General features: G+C 33.8%; 3 protein-coding genes and 1 long non-coding RNA gene across 10 annotated transcripts in view; 1 reads left to right on the top strand and 3 right to left on the bottom strand.

Moving 5' to 3' along the window:
* LOC110837561 (uncharacterized) overlaps nucleotides 1–11,504 on the bottom strand; it is a 38,904-nt gene extending 27,400 nt beyond the window's left edge. Inside the window, exons 1-3 of one of the 7 annotated variants that reach the window (XM_022079809.2) lie at nucleotides 11,404–11,504; nucleotides 1,740–1,851; nucleotides 1,274–1,402 (exon numbers count right to left, since the gene is read on the bottom strand). In XM_022079809.2, coding sequence (XP_021935501.1) covers nucleotides 1,274–1,400 — 127 coding nt within the window. In that variant the 5' untranslated portion in view covers nucleotides 1,401–1,402; nucleotides 1,740–1,851; nucleotides 11,404–11,504. Of the gene's footprint in view, nucleotides 1–1,273; nucleotides 1,403–1,739; nucleotides 1,852–10,793; nucleotides 11,298–11,332; nucleotides 11,349–11,403 lie in introns of those variants that run through there. The other 6 variants (XM_022079813.2, XM_022079810.2, XM_022079814.2 and 3 more) reach the window with 6 other exon arrangements.
* A 552-nt stretch (nucleotides 11,505–12,056) lies between these two features.
* cype (cytochrome c oxidase subunit cyclope) lies at nucleotides 12,057–13,505 on the bottom strand. The gene is made up of 3 exons (XM_022079820.2): nucleotides 13,353–13,505; nucleotides 12,583–12,752; nucleotides 12,057–12,379 (listed from the first exon to the last, which is right to left on the bottom strand). The coding sequence occupies exons 2-3, from the start codon at nucleotides 12,750–12,752 to the stop codon at nucleotides 12,316–12,318; spliced, it is 234 nt and encodes a 77-aa protein (XP_021935512.1). The 5' UTR covers nucleotides 13,353–13,505; the 3' UTR covers nucleotides 12,057–12,315.
* A 26-nt stretch (nucleotides 13,506–13,531) lies between these two features.
* Nucleotides 13,532–14,477, top strand: LOC147874807 (uncharacterized). The gene is made up of 2 exons (XR_015533632.1): nucleotides 13,532–13,613; nucleotides 14,207–14,477. It is a non-coding gene; the product is annotated as an uncharacterized LOC147874807 (long non-coding RNA).
* On the bottom strand, nucleotides 14,165–21,920 carry LOC110837562 (EARP-interacting protein homolog). Its single transcript, XM_022079819.2, has 7 exons — nucleotides 21,777–21,920; nucleotides 20,653–20,878; nucleotides 19,906–20,159; nucleotides 19,031–19,215; nucleotides 16,975–17,100; nucleotides 15,701–15,871; nucleotides 14,165–14,395 (listed from the first exon to the last, which is right to left on the bottom strand). Exons 1-7 carry the CDS (start codon nucleotides 21,816–21,818, stop codon nucleotides 14,233–14,235), a joined length of 1,167 nt encoding a protein of 388 aa, XP_021935511.2. The 5' UTR covers nucleotides 21,819–21,920; the 3' UTR covers nucleotides 14,165–14,232.
* Between the last annotated feature and the right edge of the window lie 31 nt (nucleotides 21,921–21,951).

Raw genomic sequence — 21,951 nt, 5'->3', positions numbered from 1 at the left:
GGTGCATAGGGCGTCCGTCGTGATTATGCTTCCCAAGTACTTGAAATGCTCCACATTCTCCAGCTGTTGGTTTTCAACTACAACGTTCAATGGTTCTGCTCTCGGTGCTATCCTCATTACCTTTGATTTTTCAATGTTGATTTCCATGATAGCATATATAGTAATAAATTATTTATAGCTTCAGAATTGTATGGTACATTAGAAAAAATAATAAGGCTAATACAAATGACACTAAATGATATCACATTAAAAGAATTTGAAACAAATAATATTAGTAGACCTTTTAGTATATCAACAGGAATAAGACAGGGTGATACACTATCAGCAGTACTATTTAACATAGCACTAAATATGGTCTTAGAAAGAACTGTAGATAAAGGAAATATTGTTTACAAATTCAAATAAATATGTGCTTATGCTCATGATATTGTCTTGGTTACAAGAAATATTCCTACATTAAAAGAATTATTATCTGCATTAGAAACTAAGGAAAGAAAAATGGGACTAGAAATTGATAATGAGAAAACTAAATATCTGAAAATGGTTTTAATTTTGAAGGTGTTGCAAGTTTTGCATGTTTGGAAATAAAATACGTAAAGACCTTCATTTTAAAATTATGACAGCAAACCATCCACATTACGCACATACTAAACTTTTCAGGTCTAAACTTTTGTCCTTAAACACCAAATTAAAAATATACAGAACTCTGATAAGACTTATATGGGTCAGAAACTTGGACAATGACTTCAGAAGAAATGAAGACTCTTAGATTATTTGAAAGAAAGATTATCAGAAGAATGTACAGTCTCATAAATGAAGGAGAAAGTTGGAGAATAACAAATAATGAGATGGAGGATATATTAGAAGGGGTGGATATCATAAAATTTACAAAATCTCTCAGACTGCGATAGTGTGGACACACTGAAAGGAAGAATAATGAAAGAATGCCTAAAAACATAATGACAACTAAAATAGAATAAGGGAAAGAGGTAGACACATAAAAGATGGAGAGATGGGGTTCAAGAGGATTTGAAGATTATGGGAATAATAAATTGGCAAACAGTGGCTAAGTACCATAAAGAATGGAGGACAAATGTACTGGAAGTTAAGATCCACAATGGATTGTAGTACTTCAGAAGAAGAAAAAGCAAAGCACATTATATTTAATTACAAAACAATTTTATGACACATCAAATGGCAAAGTAAGTAAATCACAACACAAATGCTTTACACATTTATTATGAGAATATTTTGAAATAACACCACAACTCACCAGTACAAAGCAAATCACGTAATCCCTGCACAATCAATTTAAATTTCTCAGGGAAGCAAGGATCCTTGAGGTCACCTTCACATGTTACAACTGTCTCAATTAGATCACCATCGCTGTCTGCGGCCATCTCTGAAACAATAATGCCAAAAGTTTCATTATATAACACCAAGTAATTTTAACCCAACGAACACTACAAGCAACCTAGTCACATACAAAATAATCACACTACAATTCACTTCAAGATAAATTTATTATGAGATTTTAATTGAAGGCACACTTCCTCCCAAAATTATTATAGTCAAAATACAGCAAACACTTGTCGAATTAGATTTAAAGTAGCCACAGCTTTTTGTTTTTATCTACTTTTACTACCCATGGAATTTTGTTTATTCTTACATCTTATAATACAAACAGTTTTAGGTCCTAAATGAACAATGTGAGGTGAGGTTTAAAAAAATTAACATACCGATCAGACTCACATAGTCCCACTCAGGGTGGGAAAAATCTCCACTCCTATCAACTGGTTAGTCACTCCAATGGTAGCTCAACCCAGCGATTATGAAGCACTATGGATCCTGCTGCAACAAAACAATTAAAAAGTTTAACAAAACAGCAATCATATGATTTTAAAATTAGATAATAGGCTAAAAGTTGTGGAAAATTATTATTCAGAAAGCACAACATAATATTTAAAAAAGTAATTTTGATCTCCTCTCCACAAGTTTATTATTTTGGTCTGCAAGAATATATCTGGGGGCAGCTACACATCAAACACAAAATTCCTTACTGAAGTCAATCAGTTTTCAAAACAGTGACATCCATCCAAGAATACATCAGAACAAGCAAAGTGGAAAATCTGTACACAGAATCACATGAACCTGAACTTGCCACCCACTGACAAATCTAACTATGCAGTTACACTGCTAAAGTGAGAGCCCTCAAGAAGCACCCCTCCTATGGAGCAATTCACCAGCCCTCTCTCCAACAAAGATTTTTACTCAATGCAATGGCAACCCATCCAACAGGTACTAGATTCAAGGAGCTTCTGCAAGCACTCCATATCACCACACCCAGCCATACCTTCTAGAGAAATAAACTCACCAGCAAATGATCTTCCATGAGTATTTGCAAAAGTTGGCAAACCTTCACTAAATTTCCTCACAATTTAAAATAAAAAGTAAAGTAAAGCAGTCCGCAACATGCCAAGTAGGTCGCTTGGGGGGAGAGGAGGTATAGCTCTTACTCATTCTTGACTTCGGTACTAGATGGGGGTGAGCAGTCAGCATCATGCCACAGCCACGCTTTACCCCTGGGAAAGGATCCCGGTACCCATTGGATAGGAGGCTAGGTGGGCCCCAGAGCCGGTCTGGACGCAGAGGCTAGAGGACAAATTCTCTGCCCCCATCGGGGATCAAACCCCAGTCGTCCAGCCCATAGCTAGTCACTACACTGACTGAGCTGTCCTGGCTCCTATTTAAAATAAAAGGTACCATAAAATTACTTCAAAAGCTGGAATATCAGATCAAGCCTACATGTTCAACACAAAAGCATTTCTTTATTAGTGGATCCTTCTGTATGAGTTTATCACTTGATCCAGAAATGCAAATTCTTTTTCACAGCAATATGTACATGTGTGAGTTCTGGTAACTTTGGACATAAACCATTTCTAATTAAGCACAGACATCACTCATGTTTAATGTGATTTTCCTCACTCCCTTTGGGCAAATGCTGAGGAAGTATCTAGAGGCCATGGACTTTTTTTATGAAACATCCTTCTGTTTGCTGATAATTATGGTATCAGCATTAGCTGTGTTGGTAATATTTTCAAAGCTAAGGAAAGCAGCTTTTGATCCACTCTCACCAAAACATGTGCCTAGTTCTCAACTTCACCTTTTAAAGCCTGGTGTATATGTAGGTGGTACTGGGCATTATGAAGTGCAATGGCTACTTGAAGTACTAACTAAATCAAGGAAACTGACTGATTGTTAGTTATGTGTTCTTTGCATGATGTGCATGAAATGAACAGATATAGGGCTGGTCATGTCCGACTGCATGATTTAACTCAAGAACCAAAGGACAGATTTGGACAAAATTTTGCATGGGCATTATATCACTGGAGACTACCCTAAAATCATACTTTTCTATAATAGGTAATACAAAACTGTGCTTAACAATTCTTTGTATAATATAAAATAACATGGTGGATGCATGAAAGAAAGAAAAATTAACTTGACCAGGAATCAATCCTATGGCACAGCAATAAAAGGACCTACAAAGTGTTCCTATTTATTTGTGGTTCATTTTTTAACTGCAAGGGGGGGCATTCCTTATCAAATAAACAGAAACAGTATAATAATGAATAAAACTCCCTCATATTTTAAAGAAATTTTGTGAGACAAAACATTTCAAAGAGATGTTATCATGCAAATTTTAGACCAGTAGGTGTAATAATTTTGAATTCATTCATATCTGAATTTCAAAAAATTACATTTTACAGAACCATTCCATGTTTTAAACTGCCACAACTCAATCTCTAAATGAAACATAAAACTGAAACTGGTTATTTTAAATGGAATTGAATAGGATTTCTGATGGAGTATTACATTGGCTGTTTATAAAATGTGATCCTTCAATTTCTTTTGAAAAAATACATTTCATTAGATTTCAAGTAGGGACTGACAAGATTACAACAGCAAAGCTACACGTGATGAAAATTATTTTATTCACCCTTTGACAGAAACAAAGACAGGTATTCAGAAACAACCCAAATTTCTTGAAATTATTACTGTTCCAAATGTTTTGTTATTACTTTAAACTAAGATGACTGGCAACAAAAATTTCATTGGCATAGGGGATGGATAATGACCATATTTGGAAGCACCTACAGAACAAAATATACTTCCCAATGTAAAGTGCCTAGAGCTAAAGATTCAAGCATGAAGTTAACATTCTGGTACTGTGATGTCATTTCACAGGGAAGGAAAGGTCTGGGGCCAACTACTCAAAGTATCTGCCTACAGGCTATATATATATATATCAGACTAAAATTTATTTACAGTATGTACACTTCCAAAATATGTCTAGACTTGCAGATTGTAGACTTTATATCAGACTACCAGCCACCTTTGTTTACAATGACTTGATGAGAGTCGAACGACTGAGAAAGGAATATATATGCTATTTATTATACCAGGACAATGTTCGGTGCATGGAACCAGTTAGTTAACTGCTATAAGCTGAAGTTGATCTAAATATCATTTAACAGATCAGTCTATAAATACAACAAAACAAAACACTTCTCCCTTACAATGGCCAGTTGGTCAATACCTATTACGGAAATAATGCATGCTTATTCTGAGAAAATAAAACCGATAAGTATATTCCATGGGAAAAATGCAGAGGTAACAATTTTAAAGAAGGAAATTATCACTTTGCTCTAAGGAGGTATAAATTAAGTTTACCAACCACGTTCATAACACCTAACTGAAATAGTAATTATTTTACACGTCACAGCCATCACAAAATAAACCAATTCTGCTAATTCAAACTCAAAGTTTCTTCCCTTAAATTATGGCTCTTATGAAGTAAAGCCTGTAGTGAAATAAACTTCACACTTTCTACAATTTATCCTCTGGCAAGGAATATGAATTAAATTCATAAAAACTATTTACTCAGTAATAAAATGCAAAGACGGAACACCATTAATACCAAAGGTCATCTTTGCACATGATCCTGAGCTACTTCTATACCCTGAACTCAATTTTTCAGACACTTTGTTCAATCATCTGGCTGCTTTTCCAGAATTCTGTATGCAGTTTTGTAACAAACTCATTTTCAACTCCCTTATTTCAGTCCTAATAGTACTAACTGTACAATCATGAAGTACCTTGTTATGTAAATCCTTCAGAAAATGCAATGTGTACACATTTCTTCGGGCTCAAACTTTTTAATTATATTAACACCTACTTACATTGTAAGTTCTTTAATATACACATCATTCAATATTTCTCAAGGTCATATGGAGTGGACCAACTTGTCCCTGTTTAAAATCACATAACAAATACAAATGTTGTGGAGAAGCAGAAAGATTTATCACAGTAATTTCTATTAACCATTTGGACCTGAAGACTGCATACTGACATATTTTCAAGTTGAGCAGTAATTACTGAAAAGAAAATTCTGTTCATTCTGCCCAATAGGCAAATACGCATCCAATATGGAAATGTCATATTCATATTATACGATTGCATTACCAAACAAAAATTTTCTTGCAAAAACGGATAACTTCAACAAGCGCATTCTCAAGTGTGTACATTATCTTGGTCATACCAAGCAATATGCTTATTTCTAATGCCAGTAATAATACACTCCTCAAACTACAGCAGCAAGACACTGATTTTGTTGTTGTTCTACATTATAATATTTTATAAAACATTAGGGCACTGATCCTTCATGGACATAAAAATCATGTACATTAAAATGTAAAAACCAGAAAATTGTCTATCAGAAACAATGGGAAAATCTTACTTAAAATCATATTTTTATTGAAGAGTGTAACAAAACAGCATACAAAAATTAAAATTATTTACCTTTAATTAAATCTACAAAGCTTTAACATGTAAAAATCTGTTCTGCTGCATTGCACAGAAGTACATGTACATAATAGGCTGTGGATAAGTGAAGCACTGTTTCCGCAAAACAGAAGATAAAAATTAAATAATGTTCTATAACAAAAAGAAATTAAAATCATTATTTATTTTGCTCAATGAAACAATCTAATATGACTTGATGTAGAGCAGTATCAAATATGATCTTGTAATGAGGTTATAACTGTACAGAAGTACATGTAGGTAGGCCATTGATACATGATAACAGTCATAAATATTATCCCACAAGGCTCAAAATCCCTTAACATCATTAACATACACATTCATATATATTATCTTATAGGGTCCAACATCATCAGAATAGATGACGAGCAACCAACAAAGATACTAAAATTTGTGTATTATATAGATAAACTATGTTGAGTTCTGGTTAACAGAATAATTGGAGAAATCTGTCAATTTAGATCTCTGACAAGAGGAGGAGGAAGAACATGAACAGAAGAACTTACTGGATTAAAAACAGAAAGCCAAGTACACCTCTTCCAATATTCCATTTTGAATGTTATGAGATACAATGCAATGTAAAGTGAAATACTGAATAAATTAAGTATTTTATTAGTTTCTGGCCAATATATGAAACATTTGAAAGAAAAATATTTGAACAGAATCTTAAGAAAAGCGATATCTGAACATTTACAAACACTACTAACAGTTTGATAACCACGCATAATGTAAAGCAGCAAACAACTGTTTTACAGTGTTTTCAGATTCCTCTCAATGATGGCGTTAAAATTAAAGCTTCTTTCTCATAAACACAAAAACTAAATGGAAAAGTAACTGTGAAAATAAAATAAAGAGTAAAAATCATGCAATTTCATATGGTCAGACTTGATTATATTAAGACTTTCAGACACCATATCACAAGTTCTGTCAGCAAAAACAGAATGCCATACAAATATTATGTAAAATTGTTATAATAAAATTTAGGCTAAAAATAACATCCTCCTAAATACTTTCATCCTACGGTTCACATGCAAACTTCTACCAGACTACACATCCCAGAAGACAGTCATCTTCATAATTCATTAGCTGTCTCTACATTATGATTTTGTCCTGTATTTTGGGGAGAAGGCATGAATGTACAATTAATGAGCTCAGTGTTCACTTGTAGATCACTATTCAAACACATTCACTAACAATATCTTAGTGACTGTTGTGATTTCATAAAATATGCAAGAGATTTTGTCTTCTGAAGCCCACAAATTATTGTTTTTCTTTACACTTCAGATTTCAAATTTCTCATAAGATAAATCCCCCCCTCCACACATACACATACATTCATATATAGGGATAGTGAAAGTCATTGTTCTGTAACTCACTCCACAGACCAGAGCCCTTAGCACAAACCTGGCAGTCACTTAGCCTATCAAGAAATTCTGTCTTCTGTGGAAACAAAAGGTTCATTACCATGTACACAACATGACTCTGCCTCATTATGGTATTCACCAACTGACTATAACCTTAGCCATTTGAATCAATCTATTTCCTCTAATATTAGTTTTATCATCCTCCTCCCATCTTCTCTGTCTCTTCCCTTCAGACTTACAGACCAAAATTCTTTACGCAATTCTCACTCATCCATGTCCTACCAATCTCATTCTCAATTTATTCATCCAGTAAACAATACAAATTATAAAGCTCCTCAATATGTAATTTTCTTCATTCTCTTGTTACTTCCTCTTCCTCAGGTTCAAATATATTTATATTCCTGCTTAATAAATCAATTGCATCAGCATACATGCATAATTTAAACCATTAAATTCCATTTCTTCAAAATTCTCTTTGGATTTTCCAAACACCATATTCTACAGAACAATTAAACATTTCTTGGTTATTCAATATCAATTCTCTCTTAAATATTGAACTACTGGCATTTTTAGCTTACTTTGCTTCTTTACAGAAAATATGTGGCTTTGGCACAACACCACACTGTTTGTATGTTACTTAATTTTGGTCCTGAAATGATAAATGGTAATAGATCTTAAAAACACACTTCTGTAAAGGTAAATTTTGTAGAATATAAAACAATAACATGGCAGCAGTGCAAAGTTTTAAATTAGGTCTCAGTTCAATTACCAATAAACGATGAACCAATAGAGCAAGGATTATGAAATTCTGTCTGAAGATACATTATAAACATTCTAACAAATTATGTATGGAATAGGGTTTATGAATCAACAATTTAAAATATAGCAACAATGCAAGACTTTGAGGTAATATCTGAGAAACTTAATCTACAGATCAGTTAATAAATTATTCCCAAAAATAAAACTGGTGCCAATAACAATAATAAAGCTTATAACAATCTGTAACATATCTGTAACTGCAAACAACATAAAAACTTAAAACTCAGGCCAACAGCCATGTCAGTTGGAAGTGACTTGGCTGCTGGCCCAAGAAGATTTTATTAACAGAAAAACTTATTGTAGTATATCTTGAAAAATGGGCCCAGCTTTATAACCCAAGAGCAACACTGCATATTATTGGATTATAAACTTACATTACCTAAATATAAGATTAAAAAAAAAGGTTTGTTCAACTGTTAAGCATTTGCAATAAATATGAATATAAACCTTATGAGTTCTGCCTTAACCCTCTTATTTAAATTAGTAAGGTGATCTGTAATATGTTTTGTTCTACTGCATATTGTCTGCAAACAATTTCTGCAATAGTTTATCTAGTATGATGGAATCAACAATGATGATAATTACTAATTTCATTTACATATGGTATGAAGCAAAATGAACACAAATTTTGTACAAAGTTCACAAACTGAAACTAACACAATCTATTGTTTGAAAAAAAGTTAAAGTAAAACAAACTAATGAAACATTTAGCCCAACTGCTGTAATAAGTGATGACTTTAAGTCTATGCTGCCATTAAATAATAAACTGCAATATATGTAACTTGAATAACAAAATATTTCATGATTGACTAGAATAGAAAAGCTGTAAAAGAATCAGTAACCAGTTCTACTAATCAAATTTCAATTATAAAGGAACTATAAAGATGTTTATGTGTTTTTTTCACTACACTACACTACACTAATGAAAATGTTTTTGCTTTAAAGATGATAGGGGATCAACCAGTATAAACCTACTTTCAAATGACAAAAATGTCAGTCACATCTAAATATTTCACTTGACAACAGAAAATACATGCAAGTAAAATTGAATAAACTACATAATGAATCTGACATACATGTATGATGGGACGAAAGTACTGAAGGAATAAGCATACCAGTAACTAGTTTTCTAATGAAATTTCAATTATAAACAAATTATTAGATTTTTTGTGGTCCATTATAATCTGACACATTTTAAAGTAATATAACACAAAATACTTTATAGAATAAAAGTGAGTTCCAAATGTCAATTATACATACAAGCATTTTCGTGTAACATTTCACTTTTTTAAAATGCCTTGAAGATGGCCTTGCAAACATTCATCCACTCTTCGGTGCAGATTTTCCATTGCTCTTCATAGCATGTCAAATTCAACCCTTTAGTTTGGCAATATTCCAGGTACAATTGAATGTAAACTTTGCTTTTGATACTCCCACGGAAAAAATTCACTATGGCACATGCTCATTCTGACAACATCCATTAATGCTTTACCGAATGAACTTTCACCAAATCTTGCTAGAACCAAGTTCGTTCATAATTATAATGAAGACAGTATCACTGCAGTGCTACATAATTTGAGCTAACAAATCAAATTTGAAATGAAGTTTAGACAATTCAGGCAGATATGCAATAACCAGTGATGGAAAACCTGTGCTCCAGTGGAAGAATGCTAACAGGGAGTCCTTCAAAACATGATGTTACATCAAAATGTATAATAAATGTAAACTTACTTTTATATATAAAATATGTCTCATTCTGTTACTGCACTTAATAACATGTCACTATTATGGCAGAAATTTTGTGTGCGCACACACACCTAACATACCGGTCGCTTTATAAGAGGCAATGGGAGGTAAGCAAACAGAAGTTGAATTCCCAATCACACAGACATGTGATCCATCAAGAGTAAAACATTTCAACTGAAAATACACAACATGCATAACGTACAAGCCAGAATTTTTCACTCTTCACGGATTAGCATACAAACACATTTGTTGGGCCCTGAAGATATGGTTCTTGAAATAAATGCAATTTCTGCTAAATATGATACCTGTACATCACTTTTCACTAAATTATCTTACACCACAGTCAATCAAGAACTTAAAATGAAAAACCATTATTCCTCAACATTCTATACACTGGAAAACTTCAATTTATAGAACACAATAAACAAAACACACATCCATTAGTACTCTCGTACAAAGTGCCTCTAAACACTAGTGAATACTAAGAAATTACTATTTTTCTCATGTCCTAAAAATGTTCTTCCAAAGTCATTGCAACAACAATGCAGACACAATACCAGACACATTAGTACTAACAATATATCGTCTCCAATATCCTCAAACAATATGTAACTCTGCAAAACTTACATTTCCACAAAGTCGCTTCCAAACTGCATAATAGTCACAGATACGTGATACAATAATAACTGAAATATAACTGGTATCGGGCCAATGTATACGCTTATAGTATTAAAATAAAGCTAAAAACGTAAAATATTGGTAATCCTGTAACGATACTTTCAAAATACAATCTGCTGGGTCGGTTAACTATTTAAACCAACATCCTCTTGTATAAAACCAAGAGCTACGGCAAAATCGACAGTGTCAAACTGACATTACACTCGCACTTAAGAAATTTGTTTCAAATTCATAATTAAACGAATAACTGGGTGAACTGTCCTTATATATCCGTTACCAAAAACAAACAATATTAATGCAAACCTTCCAATAAGCCTTATGATAATTCCAATAAATCCTTTAACCTCCCTAATGTTGTGGATCAAACGAAACCCACGACGGGTTCTGCGTGTACATTTATATGTTCAATATATCACTTTTGCACGTATTCTGCATATTGTTCAGAATAAAACATTTAAAAGGGCAACACAACAACACACATAATAACTTTGACAGTTTTGAAGGGTACGACCGCTTAATGTTTGCGAACAAGCGTTCAAGGGGAATCCGACCTCCATTTTGTGACATGGGGGAGTGGAAAATCCGCTTCTGCAGCATGCTCCGAAACTTCCGTCAAAAATGTTAAACATATTATTTACATGGCTAATATTATTACTGAATACACCCAAAATTAGCACACAACACCTTAGGTACCCTAATGTCCTTTCCAAGCATGGCTAAAATCTAAATTCATGTCTAATTTATTCATCCTAGATTCGAAAACCGATCCCATGAAGATGGAAAATCTTTCCTTACCCCAATTACAGACTACCATATACGGTGTTAAAAAACACGATACCTACCTTGCGTCAGTCAAAATAAAAGTAAAATACATCCATTGCGTTGAATTCTTTCACAACTTAGCACATCTTACCTATGAACGAAGAAAAAGCGGGCATAATTTGGACGAAGTCATAAACGCCATGGAACAATAACAAGAGCCGCCATTTGCAATGCTCGGAACTGACATGCGCAAATCAATCAGTGGAATTATGGGTAACCTTCCCGCCACACCGTAGGTTGAAATAAGAGAACACAAAATTTCTATTGGTGGAAACCACATATACTATTATTTCATTGGACTCCAGAAAACAAAAAGAAAACCTGGAAAATTATATTTCCTGATTGCATAAAATGTCAAAGTCCTGTGATATATTCCTGGCAGCACCATCTCGCAGTATTTTAAATTTTCTCCACTTTACCTCACTGAAATGTGTCAGAATTTCGTACATGTTTAAGAAACCGGTACCTTACGCACTTCTCACTTAATGACTTAATTAACGGGTCAGGACTCATCATAAATCTTCCCCCTTTCTATACACACGCAAAGAAATCAATTCAATTACACATTTTAAAAAATTATTAAAACTGCACAGGCAGTATTAACTCATTGGCCGTGACTCCTATGACGTCACAAGACCCCCCTCCAAGGACCCTTTGCACAAACATAACAAAAAAAACAAAGTAAATGATTTGAGTTCTCAAACTCACAGCATGTTGGTATTACATAATAACATTCTTACTACACACGCCTTAAATTGCCTTTATTTATTTAAATCCGTTCACAAATAACATAAACAAATATCTAATATTATCCAGTTTTGCCATTGGTTGTGTATTTATTTGGCCAAAGACAGACAACAAACTTGTTATTTAATCAAGTCATGTGTATCTGTAAAAGAAAAGGAAAGAACACAAACTGCTAGTAATATGACTTTGCAAACCTCCAGAATGTAATGCAATTATAAGTGTGTATGACTATAACAGAAGTATGTGGTTCTCTAGGTTAACAACTCTTAAAAACACCAGCTTTTCTCATCCTTTCAAAATCCTTCTCAGCATCATAATTCCTGAAAAATGCAAACACAACATATTACATTAAACGGAATGAAGTATAAGCACAAATCAGTTTAAAATACATATTAGGTACATTATTAAGTCACCTGAGATGAAGATATACATGTAATTTCCATTCAGAATGTTAAAAGTGCAATATTTCATGCAATATATTTCTACAGGCAATATGTAAAATATGTATAAATATTTTACTTACTTGTAAAATTCTGCATATCTAGCTCTCCTTCTATCCACCCAAAAAATCTTGAATAAAACTGTAGTAACAGCACTAACAGCAATTGCTGCAGGAAGATGAAACTTCAAAGAAGAAGCTAGTAAACCTCTCAACTGGGGCTTGGGTATCTTTTGCACAGATTTTTCAGCCATCTAGAATGCATTAGTGAAGAGTCTTTATTATAAAACTGAAAAATTTAATTACTTACGATTAAATATTTGCAAACCTTCAACATCATGGTCCACAAAATAATTACTTCCGCCACTTAATTAACTTGGAAAAACTATGCAACACTGCCGTTCTACTGTATGATCTAAAACTTCCACGGTGAACCGAATTAATAAAATCCTATCAGGCTATCGGCCATGTTAAACACTTAAAACACTCCGTTTCTGGGGCCAACTCTGTCCCGATCTGGGCGTCTGATATAGTTGTTCTGTCTCGCATATGAAACCCATACTGACTACCCAGATTTAAATAGCTTTTTTAAGATAAATCAAAATAAAACCGTAACTTGGCGATACTTGTTCAAAATCTGGATCTGGACAATTGTAATGTTATAATTATTACTATTTACCGAAATAAATTAACATCCCCTAAAGGTTGCAATATTTTTCCGGAACAAAATTCTTATGGCCTACATGCGTCGTCACGTACAAACATGAACGTATTCGACATCATAACGGTACATTAATGTTACAACAAATTAACTAACATCTTAATTACATAATTAAACACACTAATATACTTGCCTCGAACTCCTAGCCTCTAAATCTCACCACCAAAAAAACACTATTCTTCACTTTACAGCAAAATACCACACCAGGCCCTGCGAATACAAAGATTGTAACACGAAAGATATCAACCACGGATTACCTTCATCGATATAAACCAATGCGTTACGTATTTTATACTCTGTACAAAATATTTCAGAAAGTGTTCCTTGACGTTCAGTGACGTAATGTCGCTGCATAGCGGCAGAATTTTGTGCAGTTGATTTGAAAGCAAACAAGGTACTTTGTATTCCACTGAATTTCAATAGATATATGAATAGAGCATTAGTATTTTCGATTGATATTACGTTGTGAATCACTTTCACAATTTTAACCACAATGTTTAGGAAAATGGCTCTGTTTCTGTCTTTAGGCAAGAGGGAAGGCACTAAATCAGTGATAGAGACTAGCTCTTTCTGACGGACCCAACTGAGTAGATGCCTTCCCTCTTGCCTGAAGACGAAAACAGTCAGTTTCCAAAATGTTGTGGTTTTTCTTTTAAACAAAGAGAATGAAAAAAGTCCAGGTAGCAAATAATTTTACGTGTAATTCACCATCATCAAAGCCCTTTAGAACTGAATAAAGTATGAGGTTGGGGTGATGTCCATGCCAAACTTCATTAAAACAGGTCAACTGGTTCAAAACTCAATGCAGGACACACACATATGGATATTGACCTCATAAGCATACCATTTTTTATGTTAGGTAACTGGGTTAAAAATAAGGACAATCAATTTCAGGAAACAATTTTTTTCATGCTTTCATTTCCCTTTAGAGAAACATCCACAGGATTCAGCCTGTTTCTCAATGTGACTGTTTTTATTGATCCTTAGATAAAAATGCTTGATAAACACAAATCTTACAAAAGGATCATATATTTATCAGCACGTGGAACCTTGTTGATCACTAATCGACCATCATAACTGAGAGATGCAAAAGTCCATGGGTCAGCTGAAGACCATTCAACACTGTAAACAGAATCTTCATGTTCATCATATGTTGCCAATACACCATCCACCAACCTGCAGCAAAAAATAAATACAACAGAATGAAGTAGAATATTCAAGATCTGACAATAAAATAACCATGCTGATTCTGTAAAAATGTGTTCATTTTATCACTAACCTTTAGTGGGTAAGATCACATTCAAAGAGACTGACTATAAGGAAATGATTTTTGTTTAATAATTAAGCTAGGATATTCATGTACATCTCATAACCAAGCCTTCCTGTGTGATCTTTCAGATAGTATCCATCTAAGTATGTGTGCCAAATGAATTTAAATATTTTCCCTTGCCAGGTGTGTTGTGCTGACAGTGCTCATTGGGTCAACATTATTTTTGTGGAACATTTTCATAGTTCATTGGTGTGCAAAAATAAGAGATTCCATGAAAAGACAGTGAACGAATAAGTGTCAAATTACCAAAGGACTAAGAAATCTAACAAGTTAAGAAATGTATGCATAGCATAACAATTCTGGTGCATTCACAACAATTTGGCCTCTGTGAATGGCACTGGTGACATCAGAGTTGTCCAGGGACAATAGGTAGGAACACTGGTTGGCTTGATGATGACATCACAGAGGATTTCCATTGGAGATTCTGCCGCATGGTTGCATGACTGGTTGTGTATTCTCAATTTAGTCACTTTTTCCAACAGAAATGTATGTAGGTTTTAACATAAAGTGTCTTCTGTTGTCTAATTTAAAACAAGAATAAGAATAAGCCAACAAATTTTACTGAATCCTCCAATATAACATTTCATGAAAATTCATTAAAATGTTCTTAAGTTGTTACACAAAGATGAAGGTACAGATAGACGGACACTTCAAAGCTAGTAGGGATACTTTTACAACTTTTTCTAGTTGCAAACATGCCTAAAAATATGGCGGTGCTTGAGACAGAAAGAATGAACAATCGCGCAACTTCTACAAGACTTGGTGTGACTGAGAACAATGTGAGGCACTAGCACGACATGCAGCATGCATCAGTGAAATAAGAAATAGGTAACAATTTTTATTAAAGGGAAGAGAACAATCACAGGATGTAGGAATGGATGAAAGGATAATATTATTATTCATCTTATGGAAACAGGCTGGGAAGGTGTGAATTGGATTCATCTGATTAAGGATACACACTGGTGGCAGGCTCTTGTAAACACAGAAACATACCTTTTGGTTCCATAAAAGGTGGGGAATTTCTTGACTAGCTGAGTGTACCATGAGCTTTTCAAGAACTCTGCTCCATGAAATTAGTTACATTTAATTACCACAAGAAATGGTTTAGTGTCTAATTCAAACCCTCATTCTAATTTGTAAAAGATACTTACTTTTCTTTTGGTGTATCAGGTAAAGTGTCTCCTTGGTTAAGGTCATCATCCACCATATGAGAAATTGGTTCTGATGAAATTGATGCAACACTAGTGAGGATCACCTGTGAATCGCTACTAGAAGTCAGTACTAACTGATCATGAAAATGGTTGTAACGAATACTCCATACCCTGAAAACCATATTTCAGTTATGTCAGTTCCTCAAAGTACATTGTAATTATAATTAAGACTGAAATGTTATCAAAATTCTGCAAATTAAGAAAAATGTTAAAAAAGAAATGAAGCTTGAAAGGACCTATACACTTGCAAGAACTAGAGATTACAACTTAACTAGCTTTCTGTAACAGGATAGTTTTTGACCAATTGACAGTTACCTATTGTTCACGTAATTCATTATTATGGAATCTGAAGGTTCGTCACTATAAACTTCTGTCACAGGACCACATCCTGTGCCAGATTTGCTCTAGCATGAAGAAATTCATAACTTGCCCAAATAACTGATTAATTACTGCCTCTGCACAAACCAAAGCTCTCAAAATATCTTGCAGCATACTACACCTATTGTGTTTGAAGCTCTGCTCTATTATGTTTAGCAAGCAGGACAACAATAATATAAAAAAGAATACATTACTATTCATAATTTAAAACTTTAATTGAAATTAGTAACTATGACCTGCATGAAATGCCATGTATGCTCCAAAAAATAAACAAGGTAAAGAACTGTGACAGTTATGAATTACCATGTTCAACAAAACCAGAGAAAAATAAGTTATAGTGAGCACTGTATGAGCATGTCTTCATTTATTTAACAATGCTGTATGAAGTACATACATTATATATCAAATTATTATGAAATATGAATTAGGAAGGACACGCAAGAAAGCAGTTAAGGCAATATGCCCACTTGGAGGTACTGAGGAAAACCATAAAATTTTCACAAACCACAAAAATAGCTAGTCTGTAAGCTGAGATTTGAGCCTGAAACAAGCCAAACACAAACCAGGAGGGCTACCTATTACTCCATGTTATTTAATGCATTATGTGTCATATAATTCAAATAACTGCAATGTTCTATTGATACTTCATTCATTATTCTGCCTTGCAACAAATTTGCCTGTAGCAAAAATGGACTTCTTTTATTAACCTTTGGTATTGTTACTGCTGTATAAACCACATGGAAACTAAACCTACTGTCCAATGACTTATGAGACAAATGACAAATACCCTCATTGTTTTAAAACAAAAAAGTGTCTTCACAGCTGCTCTAGCTTACCAGTGAGAATGATCAGCCCTGGCAACAGCAGGTTCTGATGGATTTCGCACATCCCAGAAGCGGCTGTAACCATCATCTCCACATGTTGCCATGTAGTACTGCTTATTTGGGTTAAAATCCAGGTCCCTATATAGGAAGTCATATATTATAATGAGTTTAATAGCTCTTTGAAACTAAGTATTAACAGCACATCATAAAAGTGCTCCAATATTATAACCATTCCAAGTACTGCATAATTATAAGTGACCACTTTCACTTGTTGTCATTCTATTAATGGTAAAAGTAGACACATATATTGGTATTGTAGGCATAATATAACATTGAAAAGTAAGGTGTCCCAATACATAAATACCATGCAATGATGACATATAGGGGGCATGGAAGGAAAGCACCACATATTCATAATCTTGGCACTAGATGATACATATGCCAGACACCTTCCCTCTGAGAAAAGAGTACCTTACTCCCTGGAACTGTAATCAACTCAGCTTATAATATAATTTTTATTCCACTTGGTCCTGCACTTAAGATAACTGAAACAAGAGGATTATCCTTATTGACTGTGCATCACAGCTTATGTTCAGTCCACCTGCTTTGCACTGTAGTAGTAGACTGATGACCGCCACGGTGGTGTAGCGGTCAGAACGCTAGGCTTGTAATCCAGAGGTCCTGGGTTCGATTCCCGGTGGTGCCCGGATTTACAACTTGTGTTGGGCAAGGCCGTGGTCCAGGTATCATGGAGTTTTCCTCCAGGCTTCCCCAGTTTCTCCATGGCATCCCAACAATTACTCCATTTTCATCATCATTTACACACAGAAGAAGGCAACAGCAAACCACTTCTGGATCATTTGCCGAGGCAACCTATGAACAGGTCCCTATCAGAGGGAACTTGTTCATAATGTCACCAGGGGTCGGCTCCGACCCGATGGTACCAAACAAAAAAGTAGACTGATAAACTGTTAAACCCTAGAGTTAAAGCTCAGCCAACAGCCCTGTAGTACAGGGGTAAATCCCCTATTCCTTTCTGATAAAGATCAACTGCACAATGAAATTAACATCTAGACTGTTGAGTTGTGAGAGATTTGGTAGAAATCAGATGCACGCACCACTGAAGATAATAGTCCTATAATTCCACACACATGCCAAATAATGAAAATCAGAACAAAATAAAGTTACAATATAACAAGAAATAATAAATAACAAATATATCAAACTTTAAATGGGTACAGTCCTATTTAATTAATATAATTTTGATAAATATATATGTAACAGCACAGTCTACAACACTGTTACATATTTTCAGTCAAGTTCATTATCATTAAATGTCATTTCAATTAGCAAGTATTTTAAGAACAATGGCGTTTTCTAGAACATTTCTCTGTTTCCATGATATGAGCATTGGTTCTTATAGGTGTTGCTAATAAACAGTGTACTGTACCTATAATCCGCATGTGGTAGTCTACGATTGTCATGTGTTCCTAGCAACACAACATTCTCAACTGCGTACCATGCCATGGAAAAATAAAAGTGTATAACTCAAGAAAGGAATAAGGAGTTGGACTGTTTATTGATCAATTCTAGTCTTTGTTGTCCAACTTTGTTTTTAAATGCTATCTTTTGATCTAATACATTCTTCCTTGGCTACCAGCTACGTCAGGTGCTATAAAGGCATAAACACCAATGATAACCCATTTATTCTTTAGGCTTTATTTTTGTTAATACTGGTTCAGTCATAAACTTTTCCCAAATATCCTGGTTTTTGTTATAATATTTTTAAGTGTATTTTGCAGTCAACTTACCATTTAATTTCTGCAGTTCTGATTCATTATTTACCTTTAGTTTCCACTAACCACGTTTCATTATACTACAGCAATGCTGAAAGAGTTCATATATTTTAAATTCTTATTCTTGTATTTTTCTAAGTTGATGCTTCTTTAAAACCGCTGTTTATTAAACAAGTAATTTTTAAAAATTTATGTTTTTGCATCTACATATTTTTTCCCCATCACATGACAATATACATCCAAGGTACATAAAGGTATTAACTTATTATCACCTGACCAACTGGCAATGAGCATTCTCAACTGTCCAAACCGGTCGAACTGGGGATACCCGTAGGTCCCAACTTCTAACATGCCCATCATTGGCTGTTACAAACTGTGAACATCCATGGTGAGGATTCCATTTACCAGTTGTGAAGCGAGGTTGACCCTTTCCTTCAAGTACTCCAGATTGTACCACCTGCAACAGAACAAATTCAATACAGATATAAATTAAAACTCCTCTCACATAAACTTAAACAAACCGTTTATCAAAGTATTATGTGAATTATAAACATACTGAGGGTGTTTGAGAAGACAAAGTGCTGAAGGCAATGTTTAGTCCTGGGGGAGATGAAACTTTGGGGCAATGGAAAAACATACATAATTATGAGCTTGAAAACCATGGTCAGTGGGTCGCTTGTCACCAAATACAAACACCCTGATACGACTATTTTTATTCATTTAAAATATTCACACAGCCCTAATTGTTTTCATCTGATGATATAATAAACAATTACAAGTAATACTTCTGTAAATACATCATATAATTATGCCAAATGAATAAATAAATACAGTTGTACTGAGTAGTTTGTATAAAGTTTGACTAATGAATAAAAGATACAATGGTAATAATGATACATTTAAGATAAGAGTAATAATTCAGTGTTTCAAAATGGAATATACAATTTAATTTACATAAAATTCCCAAGACACATCAGCTCTTCTCAATATTTCTTTTTATTTTTTATGACTTTCTCCTGGGAATGTATGAACATTAAAAACTGAATTGTTTATGACCTTTTTTGGTTCATTTAAAATTTAAATTCTAAGTTCAAATAAATGCACCCACTGTCTCTGCCTGTTTAATACCCACACATGCAACTGTTACCTTGGCAATGTCTCCCAGGTTCAGGTCCCATATTATGAATTTATTATCCACAACAGATGCAGCTTTTGATCCATCACTTGGATGAAAACATGTCACTTTCACATCCTGGCCATGTGACTCAGTATCTAATTGGCAGACTAGTTCCAAAGATGTTAGGTCATTCATTCCTTCACATTCTGACACTTCATCTAGTGATCCATCTACTTGTAAAGGAAGCCTCCATATCGCTGATTGCATACAGCATGTATTCTCAGCTAAACAACACATATATCATATATATATATATATATATATATATATATATATATATATATTTATTTGCCATGTATAAAACTTTTAATTAATATCCTTAAACAGAATGTCAGTAAAATAGTATTTCATACACGTACTGCCAATTATTATAAGATGGCATGAGCCAGAGCTTCTTCTCTTTAATTATAAAAGTATCAATTCTGGCAATCACTCCCCATGATTCTTAACCAAAATTATTTTCATCTGGATAAGTGACTACTTCGTGGCAGAATCCTCCATACTGAATTGTGAAATATTGTTTTTCAAAAAAGATTAATGACATGATCTGATATTTGTGAGAAACTCAAAGAAATTCACCTTCTGTGTGTAGAAGGTTTATGAACTTTGTAGATGTAGATATTTAAATTTCTTAAAATAAATTTTGTGACAATTATAAATAATGTAACAGCATTAAGTAATATTTCTGATAAGTCAGTCATGTTATCACAGTAATACCTGTGAGTGTATTGTAACATGTTGCAATAAGAGTTGCATTACTAGGTGAAGCAGCAAGAGTCCACACCTCTCCTGCACCATGTTTGAATACATGTGTTGATAATCCACCTGTCTCCTCATTCAGTTCCACAACATGCACCTGATTATGACTTAGTTTCAGTGATTGTGTGCCAACCAGAAATCGAACAGCATCTGATTCTGCCAACTGTGATGCTAATGCCCTAGCCTGCACACAAACATTATATATATTAATAACAAAATTTAAAAAGTGACTGATTATTAAATTACACACTGTCAACTGCATTAGATATGCAGCACAGAGAGACTGTAACAGCAAAATTCAAGAACCAGCCAATCCTTTGTAAACAATGGCAGCTTTCTATGGCAAACTAAAATCACACCTAATGACCGTCTGGCCTTGTGAAATAAACAAAAATATTTAAATTATAAAATAAGGCTCAGAAAAACACCACAAAAGACAAAATAATGATCATCATTTGAACTGTATATACTTAATTAATCTGTATAATGAGTTTAAAGTTGAACTAATTAAAAATATGTATTAAGTATACAAACAAATCACATCACCAGACTTCATGACAAAATCATTATATTAAGGTAGGTAAAAAGATCTTTGAAAATGTTAAATTTAAAATGTTTGGTAATGACAGTAATAAACTAGAATTGCATTCATAATTAAATTGAGAGCAAATCAAATTCATGGATTGATAAAAGATTCTAGGCTTGTAATCCGAAGATCTCATCAACTTCAGTCGCAGCGAAAGATTCAATTTATAAATTCAGGAAATTGACTCTCATTGTAGTAACGTGGAGAAACGTTTTTCAATTTAATTTTTATGATCTGAAATAAATCTGCGTATAGTCAGACGTTTCAGGATTTAACACGGACATAATCAGTGCGTAATAGAATACGTTCCTTATCGAGGTTCGTGGTACCTTCAACTCTACGAATGTGGACCCTCATAAAAATGTCAGTTCCCTAGCCTCAACTCCGAACCATAACCTTTGTGTCTAATCTCCTTGATTGTTACATAACACAGTACTTTGTAACTTTATTACAGCAAGTTACATTAATATTTACTTCTAAATGTTAAACTACTGGCCTGAAATTCTAATCCATATATGATAGGCGTATCATCTTCCATTTTAACTCGGCATCAGTCTTTAATACACATGTAACCAACATAAGCCACACCGGATCCATGTCCATGTTTTTATTTTCTAAAATGAAAAATTTCTAGTCAGGGAAATTTAGTATACAAATGTTATTACACATAC

The sequence above is a fragment of the Zootermopsis nevadensis genome, unplaced genomic scaffold, assembly GCF_977971745.1.
Source record: "Zootermopsis nevadensis isolate Lab colony 2312 unplaced genomic scaffold, Znev_1.0 Znev_ptg000004l, whole genome shotgun sequence".
NCBI classification, from domain to species: Eukaryota; Metazoa; Arthropoda; class Insecta; order Blattodea; family Termopsidae; genus Zootermopsis; species Zootermopsis nevadensis.
This window is presented reverse-complemented; position numbering and strand designations above follow the sequence as displayed.